The sequence below is a fragment of the Nestor notabilis genome, unplaced genomic scaffold (genome assembly GCF_000696875.1).
Source record: "Nestor notabilis isolate BGI_N333 unplaced genomic scaffold, ASM69687v1 scaffold15580, whole genome shotgun sequence".
NCBI classification, from domain to species: Eukaryota; Metazoa; Chordata; class Aves; order Psittaciformes; family Psittacidae; genus Nestor; species Nestor notabilis.
This window is the reverse complement of record NW_009911707.1, coordinates 1-16063: the sequence shown is the minus strand read 5'-3', so window position 1 is coordinate 16063 and position 16063 is coordinate 1. Positions and strand designations below refer to the sequence as shown.

At 35.9% G+C, this 16063-nt stretch overlaps 1 protein-coding gene across 1 annotated transcript; it reads left to right on the top strand.

Moving 5' to 3' along the window:
• Window positions 1-209: 209 nt before the first annotated feature.
• On the top strand, window positions 210-15597 carry LOC104399483 (ATPase family AAA domain-containing protein 2B; the record flags this gene model as incomplete). Its single annotated transcript, XM_010016048.1, has 14 exons — window positions 210-364; window positions 1821-1867; window positions 2900-3053; window positions 5227-5329; window positions 5850-5958; window positions 7270-7386; window positions 8296-8371; window positions 9248-9346; window positions 10510-10621; window positions 11496-11611; window positions 12338-12512; window positions 13293-13381; window positions 14357-14516; window positions 15458-15597. Coding segments are annotated over 14 exons (1652 nt in total), but the record flags the coding sequence as incomplete, so codon positions are not given.
• Window positions 15598-16063: the final 466 nt, after the last annotated feature.

The window sequence follows — 16063 nt, the reverse complement described above, 5'->3', positions numbered from 1 at the left end:
AATATATGTGAAGTATTATAGAATAGTTTAATATTTAAAATTCAATATTCTTACAGCTTCTGGTAATATTTTCAGAACAAATATTTTTAGTATTTCATACAAGCTGGCGATAGAGACTTCCCTTTTACTAAGCTGTAGTTTCCTCCTCTTCTCTTAGGTTACATAAAAATGAGGCAATTAAGTATGGCCTGATGTTTTTTACTTTTCAGAAAGATGAAGGTAGTGATGCTAGTTTGAGTGATAGCCACGTATCTCCTCCCGCCAAACGTACCTCAAAACATGCTGATCCTGTGTGCAAAGACAAATCAAAATCACGCAGTACTGGGCAGCGAGAGGAATGGAGCATCTCAACTGGACAGTCCAGGTAACTTGGTGCCAAGAGAAAAATGAATTCATACCAATTTTTCGTGTATCGTTAACCTGCTTATGCTATTTCTGCAGTGAGCTGCAGCTCATGCTCAAGAGTACTTTTGAAGAGTGTTGTTTTCATACAACTTTCTTTTAGTGGAAAAAGACTATGGACGTGGGCTACATCAATCCTCTCATCTTTGTGTTTTCTTTCTATGTGTATTTGTGCAAAAATGGAAAGTAATTTTGAGATGCAGTCTGAATTCTAGTTTCTTCATACATCCGAATTTAGTGACTTAATTGGTATTTTTATGTACTCAAGCTATAAGAAGACATATTTTAATTAGGAAATCAGTGTTATCATCTGTGGAATGGATAATGGTCAAGTTTCTTTCCGTTGTTGTTTTCAGCCTCTCTTTGGTTATAAGGACTCAAGTAAATTACTGTATTTTAGTAAATATAGCCTCAATCCTACCACATTTTTATAACTTGAAAGAGAAGCAATTAGTTTCGTTTTATAACTCTGATTAATAATATTTTACAAAACATTCCAGTGTTCATAAGGTTCTTCACATGATTACAAGTAATTATAAGACAGTATGTTCCTGGGCCTTGACCTTTCATTTAATACTGATTCTTTTGCAGCTGTGTATTTCATATTTATGTAAAAATCAAAATCATTCTTGCAATGCTTTGTATGTAAGAATGACTGTAATTCTCTATTAGACATCTGCTGGGATGAATTATATTTAAAAACTATGTAAATCTTAAAATAGATCTCTTTTTTTGCTTGTTTTTCCCTTTTATAACAGAATATATTAAATATAGCATATTATGTGCCATGGTCATCTGTGAATGTACTGAAACTCATGCACCTTCTATTTCTTTTGTTTATAAGCGTAGACTGGTACATGTTAAAAATGCTGAGAAATAAAAAGATACTTAATGTGGCTAGGAGAATTTAGATTGCTATGTCAAATGAAAATTTGGCCAGCATACTGCAACTCTTATCGTTACTCATGTAGAACCCACTGTGACATGTCTTTGCATCCAAAGCTGTGGGTCTAATAGTTATCTTGAATTGCTGAGCCTTTTCCCCAAAGTTTTGTTGCTTCTACTGGTTTATCCAAAGTGTTTGAATGATAATTGCCTTTGAAGAGCTATATTAAGTTTCTGGTCTGAAACTTAAGGGGAGAGTTAATAGTAGGACGTGGCATGAGGGAACACTGGAGGGATTAATAAAAGAGATGTTTAGATAATTGGGGGGATTCATATAATTGGTATTTGGCAATTTTGTCCTCATTCCAATGTTGGGCATGAAGCAGACTCTTCAGAGGCTACATGTCACAAAGATTTTGAAGTCATAGTATATGGTGTAACATTCTGTGTTTAAAGTTTATTTTCACAGTATAACTTCTGCTTGGCAAAAGAGTGTTAACATTATTTGTGTGTCTAATACAATTGTTTCCTAGGTTAACTTCTCAGCCTGGTGCTACACTTCCAAATGGACGTAGCTTATGTAAGTGTATTACAGTGGACCTCTTCTATCTACTTTTACATTTAACAATTTATGTCAATGATTTTCAGTTGCATATATTTTTGATAACTTTACTGATTACTCTGACCATTTTGAGCAGAGAAGTTATTGTTTTGGCTCAGTTTTCTTCTGTCAACATCTTGGATGCTCTCTATGGACATGGGGAACATTCTTAGATGAAATTCCATTTCTCTTCTCAATTCAGACCTCTTGGCCACAATCGTGATGTTTTCCTTAATTCCCAAATTTACTGTTATGAACCAATTTTGGCCATCCTCTCCCAGCTGGTCTCTTTAATTTACTTACTCTCTTTGCTCATTTAAAATTTGGCCTTTTGTGGTTCTTTACATAACCCTGCTATTGCTTTAGAGAGACCTGCCTTGTCTGCAGCTCCTGCTACCTTAAACACTTTTCCTATATGCTTGTACCTTACAAACTTGCCACCTCATTGCATATCTCAGCTAAAATCGCTTTGTCTTTCGTGTCCCTTTTTCATCAATTCTGTCTCGTTTAGTTCTGTGTTGGCTCTATATGTTAACCCATAAGCATATTTGGTATTTTTATTATTTATTGTGATGCCTGAGGAACAATCCGGAGTGGGATCTCTTTTTGTATGGCACTGTACAGAGTAGCTGGTATAGATTTGCTTGTGAAATCAATATGTTATATCTGACCTTTTGATACTGTACTTGAAAGACTAAGGGTTGAAACTGGGGGCCAAGTGTGCATTTTAGTGTTGATTTTAACTTAAAAATATTAAATGGATATTTGAATGCCAAATTTTCATAATAAAATAAGATTATCATATAAGGAAACAAGCTTGAGTCTGAAGAAATAGCTTGTAAAATAACTATGATAGGAAGTTAAAAAATATATTTCTTTAGTGAATATGAGTGCTTATACTGTGCTCCATAACTTTTGTTTTATTGTCCTTGCAAAGTATTCTCTTACTAATTCTTATTTGTGAAAATGTTGTTTCCTGCATTTTGAAGTAGTAATACAAATTTCTCTTAGCTCTCAAAAGCCACCCCCTTCGAGGGGAAAAAAAGGGAGATGGGGACCATGCTTGCATAAACGGAGATATAGAAGTCAGAAAAAGTTGTCGGTCCAGGAAAAACAGATTTGAAACTTTGAATCAGAGTTTATTGTTTGATCAGCTAGTAAACAGGTATGTGGGGATACTTCAGTTGTATTCACAAAGCATCTTAATGATTTTTTTTTAAAGTTAGAAAACCTTGTCTTCCAGTGCCATCTATGTGTTTTACTCTGGGAATGTATTAGCATTGAGGTAAGCTAGATTGTGGTTTGAGTTACAGGCTGGGTCCTGTGCTGTAACTGCCTGTGTTATCCATGCTCTAAATGCAAAGCAACTTACCAGACTTCCATTGAGGAGTAAGCTACTCTGTGTTTACACCTGGATAAAACTGTGTATGTTGGCAGTTATTGCAGAGTGGCTGACATGCTGTAAATCCACACTGTAGTTTGTTTCTTAGTAACCTGTTTATGTAGTGATACCCTAAATGTGATGTAAATTGGTGATCAGCAACAGTGCTTGGAAGCGTTCTAGATTTTGCTTGTATGATTTTGATCATAAAATACCAAAAGTTCGTAGCTTGTTTTTGTTTTTGTTTTTACCATTTGTTAGTAATTCACACAGGGTGGGTGTCACTTTTTGGCATTTACTGTGCAGACAAAGTAGGTCAGAGAGGGAGTCACGGTCTGGTCTGAGCATAGGAATGGGAGCCAGAAATACTTTTCTTGAAATATTATTTCTGTGTGGCCCTGGGCAGGTCACTTAATACGTTACCATTTTCCCACCTGTAAAATGGATTTTAATAGTCACATCTGTGAGAGACTGCTTGCTCTTGGAAAATGATTTAAACAAACATTTACTTGCCAAGTATGATCTTTATTGTTAAATGCATTCTGTTGAACCTTTATTAATTTAATCTTCTTTTTCAATTTGCTCAGTAAGTACTTGGTATCAGTTTACAAATTTACATTGAGTTACATTTATTTTTTCTAGTTGCAGTTGAATGTCCCTCTCCACATTGACAATAGGAAAAAGTCTGCCATGAAGTCTGTAATTTGATAAGATCATGGTACTGAAGTCTGTATATGAACTTGTACCCTTCACACTGATAACAGCGTGTCCCATAATCACTGGAGATTTTTAAGAACAGGTTAGACAAATGTCTGTCAGGAATGATTTAGGTATTGTGTAGTTTGTTCTTGCCTGGCAGAGCAGGTGGGCTTTTCCAGGTCCCTCCAACCCTATTTTCTTTGGTAGCAAACTGCCACATCATTTTACTTGAAATGGTTATGTCACATGACAGATATTTTAGAAGAATTGTTTAAAACTGAGAGGGACATCCATAATGAAATCTCGACTTTACCATCTTCTGTAACTAGAACTTTACAGACTTCTTTCTAGGCAGGCTTCACCCTTTAGATTTACTTTTAAACAGCTGGAAAGAAAGGAAGTGAAAGTTCCTGCCTTCTTACAATTATTATAAAATTATAGTAGAATTCCAGTGGAAGTCTCCAATGATATCTGTGGAAAGCAGTAACTTGGTGTTCAGGACAGGTGGCCAAATAATTGACTTGGCCTGGGTAATACTCTCTAGTTTTCTTCCTTAGCAATGGAGCATCTTGGCCAAGGTTATTATTTATACACCTCCATGGTTTTGACAGCTGTTTACAAATACTTCAGATAATGAAAATTTAGACTAATTAAATAGTAGAAGAGAAATGGTAGTGAGGTCACATGCTGAATGATGAAATTCTAGGTGTTATTGATTTAACATTTAAAAAACCCAAACCTTTATGTATTAGTGACTTTCTGAGGCCAGGGTAAGAAGCTGTAAAGCTTATGGGGTGGAGGCATTAATTGCTTTCCCAGTATTGTAATTATGTAGGTAAAAGGCTTTACTTTCTTATTCTAGAAACATAATCTTATTTGACACCTAATCTAACATCTAAGCAGTTACAAATTTATGTGCTACAATTTACACTGAGCAAAAAAATTTTTTAAGATGTTTAAGAAGCTGCAGACTGATTTGAACCTTGAATTTTAATAGCATCAGCATTTCTTCTTTTGCTTGTATTCTGTAGGTTCATCTTTCAGTTTTCCTTATTATGGTTGGTTTTGTTGTTAATTGATAAATTCAAGTAGCTATCCTAAAATTTTCAGATTTTAATTAATTTGTATATTTAGTTGACTTGTAGATCTTGGATAGCCAAGGTCTGTGTGTTAAGTTGATGGATGTTATATAAAAAGTTGTGCATGTCTACTATTTTAAGACTAAATTTTTTTGTGTTAACTGTTGCATGTATTTTAGTACTGCTGAAGCTGTCCTACAGGAAATGGATAATATTAACATCAGGAGAAATAGGCGGTCTGGGGAAGTAGAACGGCTACGGATGTGGACAGATACAGAATTTGTAAGTGCGGAGTGTCCCAGATCTTGGATAAAAGTAATATCAAAGGGAAGTGCATTTGTTTTTGCAGTCTCTATGCATTTGTCTGTAGCTCCATTAAAAGGTTTCAAATCCTCTTCAGTGGATAACATTAAAAACTTGATAAATTCAGAACAGTATTAATAATATATACTAAATAATGTTTTCTTTATTGCTGAACTGACTGCTGTGCTCTCATGATGTACTGTGGTGGTTCTCCTTTGGTTTGAAGCACACTCTGGTAGTCTGAAAACAGGACCAGGGACTGTCACGTGCTTTGTTCCCTAAACCGGCTTGATACTGATGTTAACTGTGTATTAGATGGACTTAGGCACTATCTGAGAAACTTATGAAATGAGACTGGTTTTGTAGTCTACCTGTGGAGGGCTTTGTTGAAAAACACTTAGGCGATAGAGATTGTGTGGAGTGTTGCTTACTGAACTGCAGGCTAACATTGAGCGACATGGGACGGTACTGATGGGGGTGTATGTGAATTTTATTCCAGGAAAACATGGATATGTATTCTCGAGTGAAAAGAAGGAGGAAATCACTGAGGAGAAATAGCTATGGGATTCAGAACCACCATGAAGTGTCCACAGAAGGGGAAGAAGAAGGTATGGGTTGTAAAGAATTGTAAGGGTTTGTCTGAAATACTTAAAACCCAAAGCTCTTCTCAATGCAAGATAGCCCTATATTGCACTACAGAAAGTAATTTGGTTTTGGATATGGGTTTGGAGTTATTAAATAGAACAATTATAAGACTATTGCAAATAAGTACACTTCAGTACTGTACTGCAAATACAGTAAAGTACAGTACTACAAATAAGTACTTATTTGCAGTAAAGTACAAGAAGTTTTGGAGATCTCTACATATTTTTCTTTAAACAAAAGCAAGTTTATCTGAAAGTATCAAAACGAAGCCTGTTTTCTACATTTTTATATACTATGTTTCCATACTCCTCTTTTTTGTAACAGTAAGTAATTGGAACTTTCCTAATAATCGGTATAACAATCTTCTGGTGGAAGCCAGGATGTGATGCATGTAGGCTTACAACTATGCATATTCTAACTGGCTTGCTATTTCTTGTATGCTAGGTGACCATTACCAGGAGGAATGTGTAATAGTTCTGCATCCTGCGTTTGGGAAATGTATTAATTAAAGTCTCTGTTTTCTATCCATTTACTGAATTTTAGAAGGCTTGTAGACATACAACTGCATTTGAAATTCTACTTTCCTTTAAAAGTTTGGATTAAACTGGCTAGTGGATTCAAAAAGTATTGAGAAAGAAGGGATTATGGCTAACTTTGATGGCATGGTCAACAGCCTACTTGGCTTCCTTAAGAAATCAGACTCGAACTTCAGGGATCCATACAGGGTTCAGCATAGTGTATCTTGATTTTGAACTGAAACTGCTGGGAGAGGTACGGTCTGTTGCAGTTAATAAGAATGTAGTCTTAATTCTGAGATCCATGGACAGAAAGTCTGATCCTGTTAATAGATGGACCTTTATACAGCGTGTTATTTGCTTTGTGTAAAAATGTTATTGGGCCTAGTAAAGTTGTACTTATTTTCATGCTGTGTCAAATACTAGATTTTCTGAGGCTCCCATGGGAAAAGAGACAAAAGACATTATTCTTAATTTGAAGGATAGTTACTGAAGAAAAGGTAGTAGAAGTGATACTTCACAACTAAAACTAATTTGACTGCATTTATTCTTCTTTCTGTTGTTTTTCCACAACTTTCTATGGGGAAACTAGAAGGAATTTGCTGTAGATTTATCTTCAAATTTCCAGTGATTTGCCAGTTTGTGTTAATTAATATGAGGGGGAATAATTCTCAGTGACCATTGCAATGTTAATTTTTAGGATGAAGATAGCTCTGGCATCAAGTAGAAGTGTTCTGAAAATATTTTTCGCCCCAACAGAGTCTCAGGAAGAAGATGGAGATATAGAAGTAGAAGAAGCTGAGGGAGAAGAAAATGATCGGCCATATAATCTCAGACAGAGAAAAACTGTTGAAAGATACCAGGCCCCTCCAATAGGTGAGGAACTAGACAGTGCTCATGGAGTCCTGCTCTGCTGACCTCCGAGAATACCATGGGTGTGGGAAGGGAAAAGTTGGATGACTACTCTTCATCTCTGACTGAGTTCCCATGCAACGCAAGGCTGACTAAAAGTTACAAGCATTTAAGGGCATGATCCAGATGCCTCTTCAACACTGACAGGCTTGGGGCATCGACCACCTATCTAGGAAGCCTAATCCAATGTTTGAGAGCCCTCTCAGCAAAGAAACATTTCCTAATGTCAAGTCTGAATTTGCCCTGATGCAGTTTTGAACCATTCCCACATGTCCTGTCACTGGATCCCAGGGAGGCGAGATTGGCAACTCCCTCTCCTCTTCCTCTCCTTAGGAAGCTGTTGTCCCTCAGCCTCCTTTCTGCAAACTAGACTGGACAAACCCTGTGTCCTTAGCCGTTCCTCACAGGACATACCGTTAAGGAGCCATACAGGATTCAGCGTAGTTTCTCTTGATTTTGAACATTTTAATACTTTTGTTTAAAATAATGTATTCTGTGCATATTTTGTTTAGATTAGTGTTGTATGTGGTGTCCTTTATCTTAAGGCAGCTTGGAAATTGAGTCTGTGATAGAGAAAAGCTGTGCTTCATTTGTTCAGAGAAATTTCAAGGCATCCATTATTACCAGCTGTGAAGAGGTTTCTGTATGTGGTGGTTTCATGCCCTGCAAATAAACTAAAAATGCTGGTGCCCTGAATGAATTACATTCTGTGAAACAAAGCATAAGAGTTTTGTTTTTCCTCCTCTCCCCCTTCAGTAACATGATTGGTAAAGCAATAATTCAGCACTTTTGTGCTGCATTTACATTAGTTCCTCATTCAGATTATTATTCTTTTGTAATTGATGTTACAAACATGCAACTTCTCTTACTTAGTGCCAGCTCATCAGAAAAAGAGGGAAAATACACTGTTTGATATTCACAGATCTCCTGCAAGAAGAAGCCATATCAGGTAAGTGACAGTCTTTGGTACGTTGTTGTTTGCTTTTCTCAGTATGTTTCTGTTAGCTTTTGATTTTCAAAATGCTCATCAGTGATTGTACAGTTCATTCACACTTGTGTGTGTTGAATTGTATCTTGGGTTCAGATCCTGATCAGCACACAAAAATGAATTTCATAGTACTTCATAATACCAGTAGAAGGTTTGTGATAAACAGAATGGAGACAGGGGTGCTGCAAGTACAGAAAAGAGTTGCTGACTTTTTTCAAACTGATATCAAGCTGAGCACCTTTTTGTACAGAAAATGTAATGTACATTCTCTAATATTTCTGAAATACTCAGTTTTCTGAAATATTGTCATAGTAAAATAAGAAATAGTTCATGCAGACTTTGAATAATTATACTTAGATTCAGAGCAGAAGTTAAACTACAGTACAAGTATTTTGTAAAACTGTTCTGCTACTCAGAATTAATGACCTCATAAAAAGAGACCATATGCTTTAGGAAATACGGAATTTGTTCGAAGAATACTTAAAGGGAAGCACCAGACTGAGTAAGGACATCCTGATGTGGCTGGAAGCTTTCCTAAGTACAGTTGCTGCCTGATGAACTCGAGCAGCTTATTGTCTGAATACTCAGTCACACTTGCTGAGGTAACATGGACTGGACCACGTATCTTATGGGGATCTACTGTTTTAGTAGTGGTCATGTTGAAATCAGATGTTACTCCCCATTGAGATTATTTTGATACTTAATAAAACTAAAATTTGCATGCATCTTAAACCTGAACTGTACTGTACTTGCTGTTTAAATTTTGTTTTTTATAAAAGAATTAAAATGTGTCATTCTACTGCAAAAAGGACTGAGTTCATTTTGCCACTTCAATAGGAGAAAGAAGCATGCCATTCACAGCAGTGATACAACCTCTTCAGATGAAGAACGTTTTGAAAGAAGAAAATCTAAAAGCATGGCCAGAGCAAGAAATAGGTATCAAAACATCCTTGATCTTTAGGAGGATTTGATTTTTATTGTTCGTCAGAAAACAAGTAGAACTATTCTATAATGTTTATCAGTTCTGCAGACTTTTTTTGATTCTGCCTGTAATCACCTGCAGACACAGTTTAGGAGGATTCCTGGTTATATATTAACATAGATTTGAAGTCTTACGAGTATATAATTAACAATAGTGATAGAAAGATGGAAAGATAAGAATATCTGATTCAGTTGGGTTGTAAGACAAACAACTTCTGTCAATTAAAATAGATTTTTATTCTTGGTGATATTTGGTCCAATTTAGTTCAATTGTACTCCCAGTGCTAGTCGTCTTCTTCTCTCTTCCTGTTGTGTAACAATACATACTCATACTCAGTGCATATTGTTTTGACCTTATATTTATTCACCAGTTATGTAAAAGTAGAGGATCTATAAGGTATATCAGTAAATATACTTACTGCCAGAGATACAATAGTTGGAGAACAGAACAGGGGAAAAAAAGCGTTTTCTCATCTTTTTTCCATCTTTTCTGTCTGCCACACTGACCCCTTTTTCATCCTGAGCAATTCCATCAATGTACAACTAAGTGTAGATCCAAGTATAACCTGTATCTTCTTGGTACCTTTCTTCCTCCCTTTATCTGTGTATTTGGCCTTTATGCAATATCTGTGTAGGAGCTTAAAGCTTCTTCATATACACTAAGAAGCTGGTACAGGTCGGCTTGAGTTATGGTTGGTCTGCCAGAAATATTTCTTTTCTTTGGACTCTAATGAGCTATATTTTTATAAATCTGTTCTCCTTGTCCTGTTAATCCTTTTCTAGCCATACTGAACGTACACAGTTCCTCACTGTCAGGGGAGAGTGTCCTGTTCTTTTCATCAACTTTGTTTCTTCTGTGTTTAATCAAAATAGTCTGTGCAGCCTAGTTCTTCAGATTGAAATACCTCTATGGAAACGTAAAACTAACTTTTTATTTAAGGAACTTCCAGATGTACAAGAATAATTGCCACAATAAAAAGGTTAGTTTTGTTTACCTTATCAATCCAGGGAGGTTATATCTTTAGGGAGTAGAAGGCATTTAATCTCTTAGTTCTTCCCATTGTAGCAAAATGATCAAACCAGAACGATATTTATTTGGTGGATTTTTTGTTGAACAGGTGCCTGCCTTTAAACTTTAGAGCAGAAGACTTAGCCAGTGGAATCCTGCGAGAACGTGTGAAAGTTGGGGCAAGTTTGGCTGATGTTGACCCTATGATTGTTGATAAATCGGTAGGTTTTGTTAGAACTTTTTATTTTCCTTCCCCCAGTTATGCATAACCATAATTCACCACAGCCTCTCATTAGAGTTGAAGTAAATTCATAATGAGCTCATTGATCTCCGACTTTTTCCAAAGCTGTTCTCAGCCTTAGCCTGGGTCTCTGTAGGTGTCCATGTATCCCTGGCACAGTTACATTGCAAGCAAAATAAACCTCATGTGGGCAAGAGTTGACTTTCTCAACTTCTTTTACACTTTCAGAATTCATGGAACTCCTCTTGATCAATGCAGTGTTGTTTGTAATTTATTTTCAAAGTTCTGGTGTCTTAAACATACAAAGGACATGAAACTATTGGAGCAAGTCCAGAGAAGGGCCATGAGGGTGGTAAGGGGGCTGGAGCACCTCCCATATGAAGACAGGCTGAGAAAGTTGGGGCTGTTCAGCCTGGAGAAGAGAAGTCTGTGTGGAGACCTCAGAGCAGCCTTCCAGTATCTGAAGGGGCCTACAAGGATGCTGGAGAGAGACTCTTCATCAGGAACTGTAGTGACAGGACAAGGGGTAATGGGTTCAAATTTAAACAGGGGAAGTTTACATTAGATCTAAGGAAGAAGTTCTTTACTGTGAGGGTGGTGAGGCACTGGAATAGGTTGCTCAAAGAAGTGGTAAATGCTCTATCCCTGGCAGTGTTCAAGGCCAGGTTGGACAGTCTTGGGTAACATGGTCTAGTGTGAGGCATCCCTACTCATGGCAGGGAGGTTGGAACTAGATGATCTTAATGTCCTTTCCAGCCCAAACCATTCTATGATTCTATAATTCTGTAAGTAAAGGTACTTTTGTGGAAAGGTGTTTCAGTACATGCTTTGTATGCTTTGTTTTTCTTCCTAAGGTGCGTTTTGATAGTATAGGGGGATTGAGCCATCATATCCTTGCACTTAAGGAAATGGTAGTGTTTCCTCTTCTCTATCCAGAAATATTTGAAAAATTCAAAATTCAGCCACCAAGGTAGGTGTATTTACTTTTACTGTTGTATTTCATTTTATTAAGTTCTGAAGAATGCTTGTCTTGAAAACCCATAGGAGATTGATTCTTTCCCTGAAGTGTTTTCAGTTCAAATAGACATACATGTTTGCTACCCCACTTGTCTATCAGAATGTAATAAGTGGGATAAAGAGTTACAAAATTCTAGTTTATTTTTCTTGTGGTAGGAAGTTAAACTTGGTGATTTGATCAAAGAAAGAATTCCAAAGTGTTCTATTTAGTAGTACCTTGCCTTTCTTCCATTATGTTACCAAATATTTTAGTAAATCGGGATAAATGCTGATGTTTCTTTTATAGAAGTAATCTGAATAATGTTACATTGTGGTTTTAATATTTATCAGGAGTTTTGGCGTGTGATTTAGATGGATACGCATACTCCAAAGAAGTAACAGACACTGATTCAAGTATTACCTAAGATTTAATTTTTGAGGAAGTATTTTGCTTGTGTAAAAAAATCCTATGGAAGCGTAATATAATTTTGATTAATGTTTTTTACAAAGCAAAGGTTTACTGATTTGAAGCATAAACCAAACATGTTATGAATTATGTTGAATACACTAAATAATAATAATAATAATAGAACTTCAGTCTTTCTTCTCCAGGCTCCCTGTCTTCATTATAAAATTTGACTTGGAGTTTTTCAGGAGACATAAAATGAGTTTGTGACTGTGTTGATCCATTTATCTTCAGGGGCTGTTTATTCTATGGTCCTCCTGGAACAGGTAAAACCTTGGTAGCTAGAGCTCTAGCTAATGAATGCAGTCAAGGAGACAAAAAGGTGGCTTTCTTTATGAGGAAAGGAGCGGACTGTCTCAGTAAGTGGGTTGGTGAATCTGAACGTCAGCTTCGACTCCTTTTTGATCAGGTTAGAGGAAAATACGTATTTTTCATAATTTGTCTGTACGTTGTTTGTTTACTTGTTTCTTTGTTTGTTTTAGGCAGCCAAAGTTATTTGCAGTTGAAACTAGATAACTAAATCTTCATAAATTGGACAGGATTTGTCCAAATTATGTGTTTAGATGTAAAAATAAAGGAATGCTGACAGCAGTTTTTCTTGCCCTGAAATCTGAGGAAGAAGTCTCCTGATTTGTCCATTAATGAAACAGACAAAGTAGTTTGGGTAAAAATTGGGGAAAAAAAAATTAAATCAGTGAGTTTGAGTTTGACTGGCATGTTCAAGGTAAATGCTACATAGAGAAGGATGCAGGATTGCATCAGTTGTGTGTATTTTATTGTCCTTATTTGGCTTGGAAGGTGGTGGACAGAAGAGAGAGCCACATACAGCAGTGAAATGCAGTTTTCAGACACAGGTGTCTAAACAAACAGTTTATGAGCAGATAAGATACTGTTCTCTGTGACTGAGTATAAGACAGCTCCGTTTGTCTCTAATCTCTCCAACACACAGTAAAACTGATACACTGGTGCCATCTTGCTTATTCAGAGGAGAATGCAGTCCTTTTTGCTTTGAAACAGTGCTGTAGTTGAAAATTTGGTTTTATTTTCAGACTGGATATTTTTCAACAAAGGTGTCTCAATACCTGTGTTAGTTTAGCGTGTTAATGCTTTATAATAAAATGGTTTTTCAATGTTGATGGATCAATTATGAATTAACAGTGAATTTTTGTTTTTTTCCATTGCATACCAGGCATACTTGATGAGACCCTCTATAATCTTTTTTGATGAAATAGATGGCTTGGCTCCAGTCCGTTCTAGCAGACAAGATCAGATTCACAGGTAATATTTCTTGTATGCTACCATTATCTTGGTAGATCTTACACTATCTTGGTAAACTCTTCAAGTGTAATTTTACTCAGTTCTCAAGAAAGGTTTTTACTTTTGTGTAAGTCCACTTACAATGGAAAGAACAGATTGTTGATTTTTTTCTGGCATCAAAAGTCACCATTTCAGTTCTTCAGGCAGACTGTAATTTGCTGGGAATGGAATTGTAGTGGAGATTACCTTTCAACCACATTATTAACTTTAAGATTTCCACAGCCTTTCTTCTGGTTGCTGGTTTTGTAGTGTAAACAGATTGTCTGTTACCAGTCCAACAGAAGAACAGAAAAAACGTTAATTCTAAACTGATGAATTGTAACGCTCTGTAAATGAACTGGACAGCCCTATCATTTTCTGGGTGTGCAAGTTTATCTTGAGTTACTATTGTGTCATTTTTTTAAAATGTTTTTTACATCAGTTTTCTGCTGGCTGAGATTTTTCCTGTCTGCCTTCAATCTCAGTGTTACTGTGCTTTTCAGGGCAATGCACTTCTATCTTTCATTCTATACATGGTGGCATTTGTGTGTATGTCTCCCTCTGTTTAAATGAGGGCGTCAGGAAGGGAATTTTGAAGCCAGCAGACAAGGAGGTTATGGGAACCTTTGCTTTGATGCAGCTTTCTGCTTGATTCAGTTTTCTTCTACTATAGTTGCTCTAAACAGGACGATGCATACTCTGTTCAGTAAATGGCTTCCTGAGCCCACATTTCCCAAAACATTTAAAGGATGTAATCCCTGCTGGAGTCATAATACTAAGTATAATACAGATGATATTAAAAGTTTCCTTGTTTTGAAACTTGAAAGAGTTGTGCAACTGTTTTTTTTTTTTTTTTGACTTAGCTTTTTTCCTTTGAAACTATGAATTTTGCAGTTAACAAAGCAAAAATTCTGGCAGTCTTCCCTACATATTCTTTTTTTGAAAACTCTCTTTTAGCTCTATAGTGTCTACTCTTCTTGCCCTAATGGATGGACTGGATAATAGAGGTGAAATAGTTGTAATTGGTGCTACAAACAGACTGGATTCTATAGATCCTGCACTCAGGAGACCTGGTCGCTTTGACAGGGAATTTCTTTTCAACTTGCCTGATCAAAAGGTAAAACTTTACGGAGGACATATATACTAGAAATGTTTATTAATAATAAAAATTTGAATGCCTGACAACCAAGCTTATGAAGTAATAAAATGCATTCTTACTTGTAAGAATGTTTAATTTTATAAAGATATTTTTAGTAAAAATGCATTGTATACGTAAAGTTGTACTGAACTTCAAATCTTCAGAATATAGTTAAAACTAAACAGAGAGATAAATCGTTTGCATTAAACTGAATTGCTGATCTAAAACCTGTGGGTTTGTATGGATTTGTATAATGACCCCTAACTGCTGGGGTTTTGGAAGTTATGGTAAGAGAAAACAGCTTTATTGACATGTAGACTGCTAAGCACGTAACAGTTGTATACACAAAGCCAGACAACAGGAACATTTCCTTTTTCTAGACTTCTGTAATATCAGCCATAATATTTCATGAATTTATACTTTAAATTTACTTTGCATATTGATAGGTGTGTTTGGATTCTGTAGAATTTTAAAATGAAATAGTTTTGGAGTTCATGTTTATGTAGTATGCTACTCTGCAATAAATTAATTGGTGAGACATTTGTCAGTAGAATCTGTTAATCATAGGTGCAGCAATTAAAAATTAAATTAGAAAATTATAATTCCTCATAGAACATGAGGTTTGATCAGTTAATGTATAATGATGTTGATTAAACGACAATTAAAATGTGCAACTGCTATATTGAAAAAAATTACAGTGCATACATGATATTAAAAAAGAAAGGAAAACCTTTGCTCTTGAGAGACTTTTGAGTGCTAAGTTCTATTTTATGCATGTCAGCGACGTGTCAAAATGAGGTAAAATAATTTTACATTCACATGAATAAATAATATTTTTGTCTAAAAATATTGTGACATGGAATTGTCTTGCTAATTTTGATATTTCTTTTCTTTTTTTTTTCTTCTGTTTTTTATATTAGGCACGGAAGCACATTTTACAAATTCATACCAGGGATTGGAACCCCAAGCTGTCAGATCCTTTCTTAGGAGAACTGGCTGAAAAATGTGTTGGTGAGTGTTACAATGTTACTACTTTTACTATAGATGCTTTCTCTTCTGTGTAAAACCTTGAAGGTATGTTAAATATATCAGGATATTTTATTACTTCTGTCTTTCTAAACTTCTACACTTTCAACAACACATTTTTTTTGGTAATAACAGAATATGCTTCTGTCTTACTAAAACAAACTGAGTAGCTAGTAGTCATTCGAAAATACAATTATGTTAACTTTCTGTAGCGTCACTGTCCTCATATAGGAGACATACCCTCAAGGAGGAGCAAAATGAAGTGGGAATTGGAATTTTTAGGTAGACTTCCCATTAAATTAATGTATTACAGAAGAGATAGGGAGACTTGGTTTCGTTCTGTCCGCTTACGGAAGGGAAAACAAAATCGGTAGTTATGTGGGGTTTTTTTGGTTTTGTTTTTACTGACTCGCATGCTGTCCTCTGACATAAATCCAACAAACTAACCAGCCTTTCTAAGGATGAATTTTTTTCCAGATTGCTAGCACAGAACAGCCTCA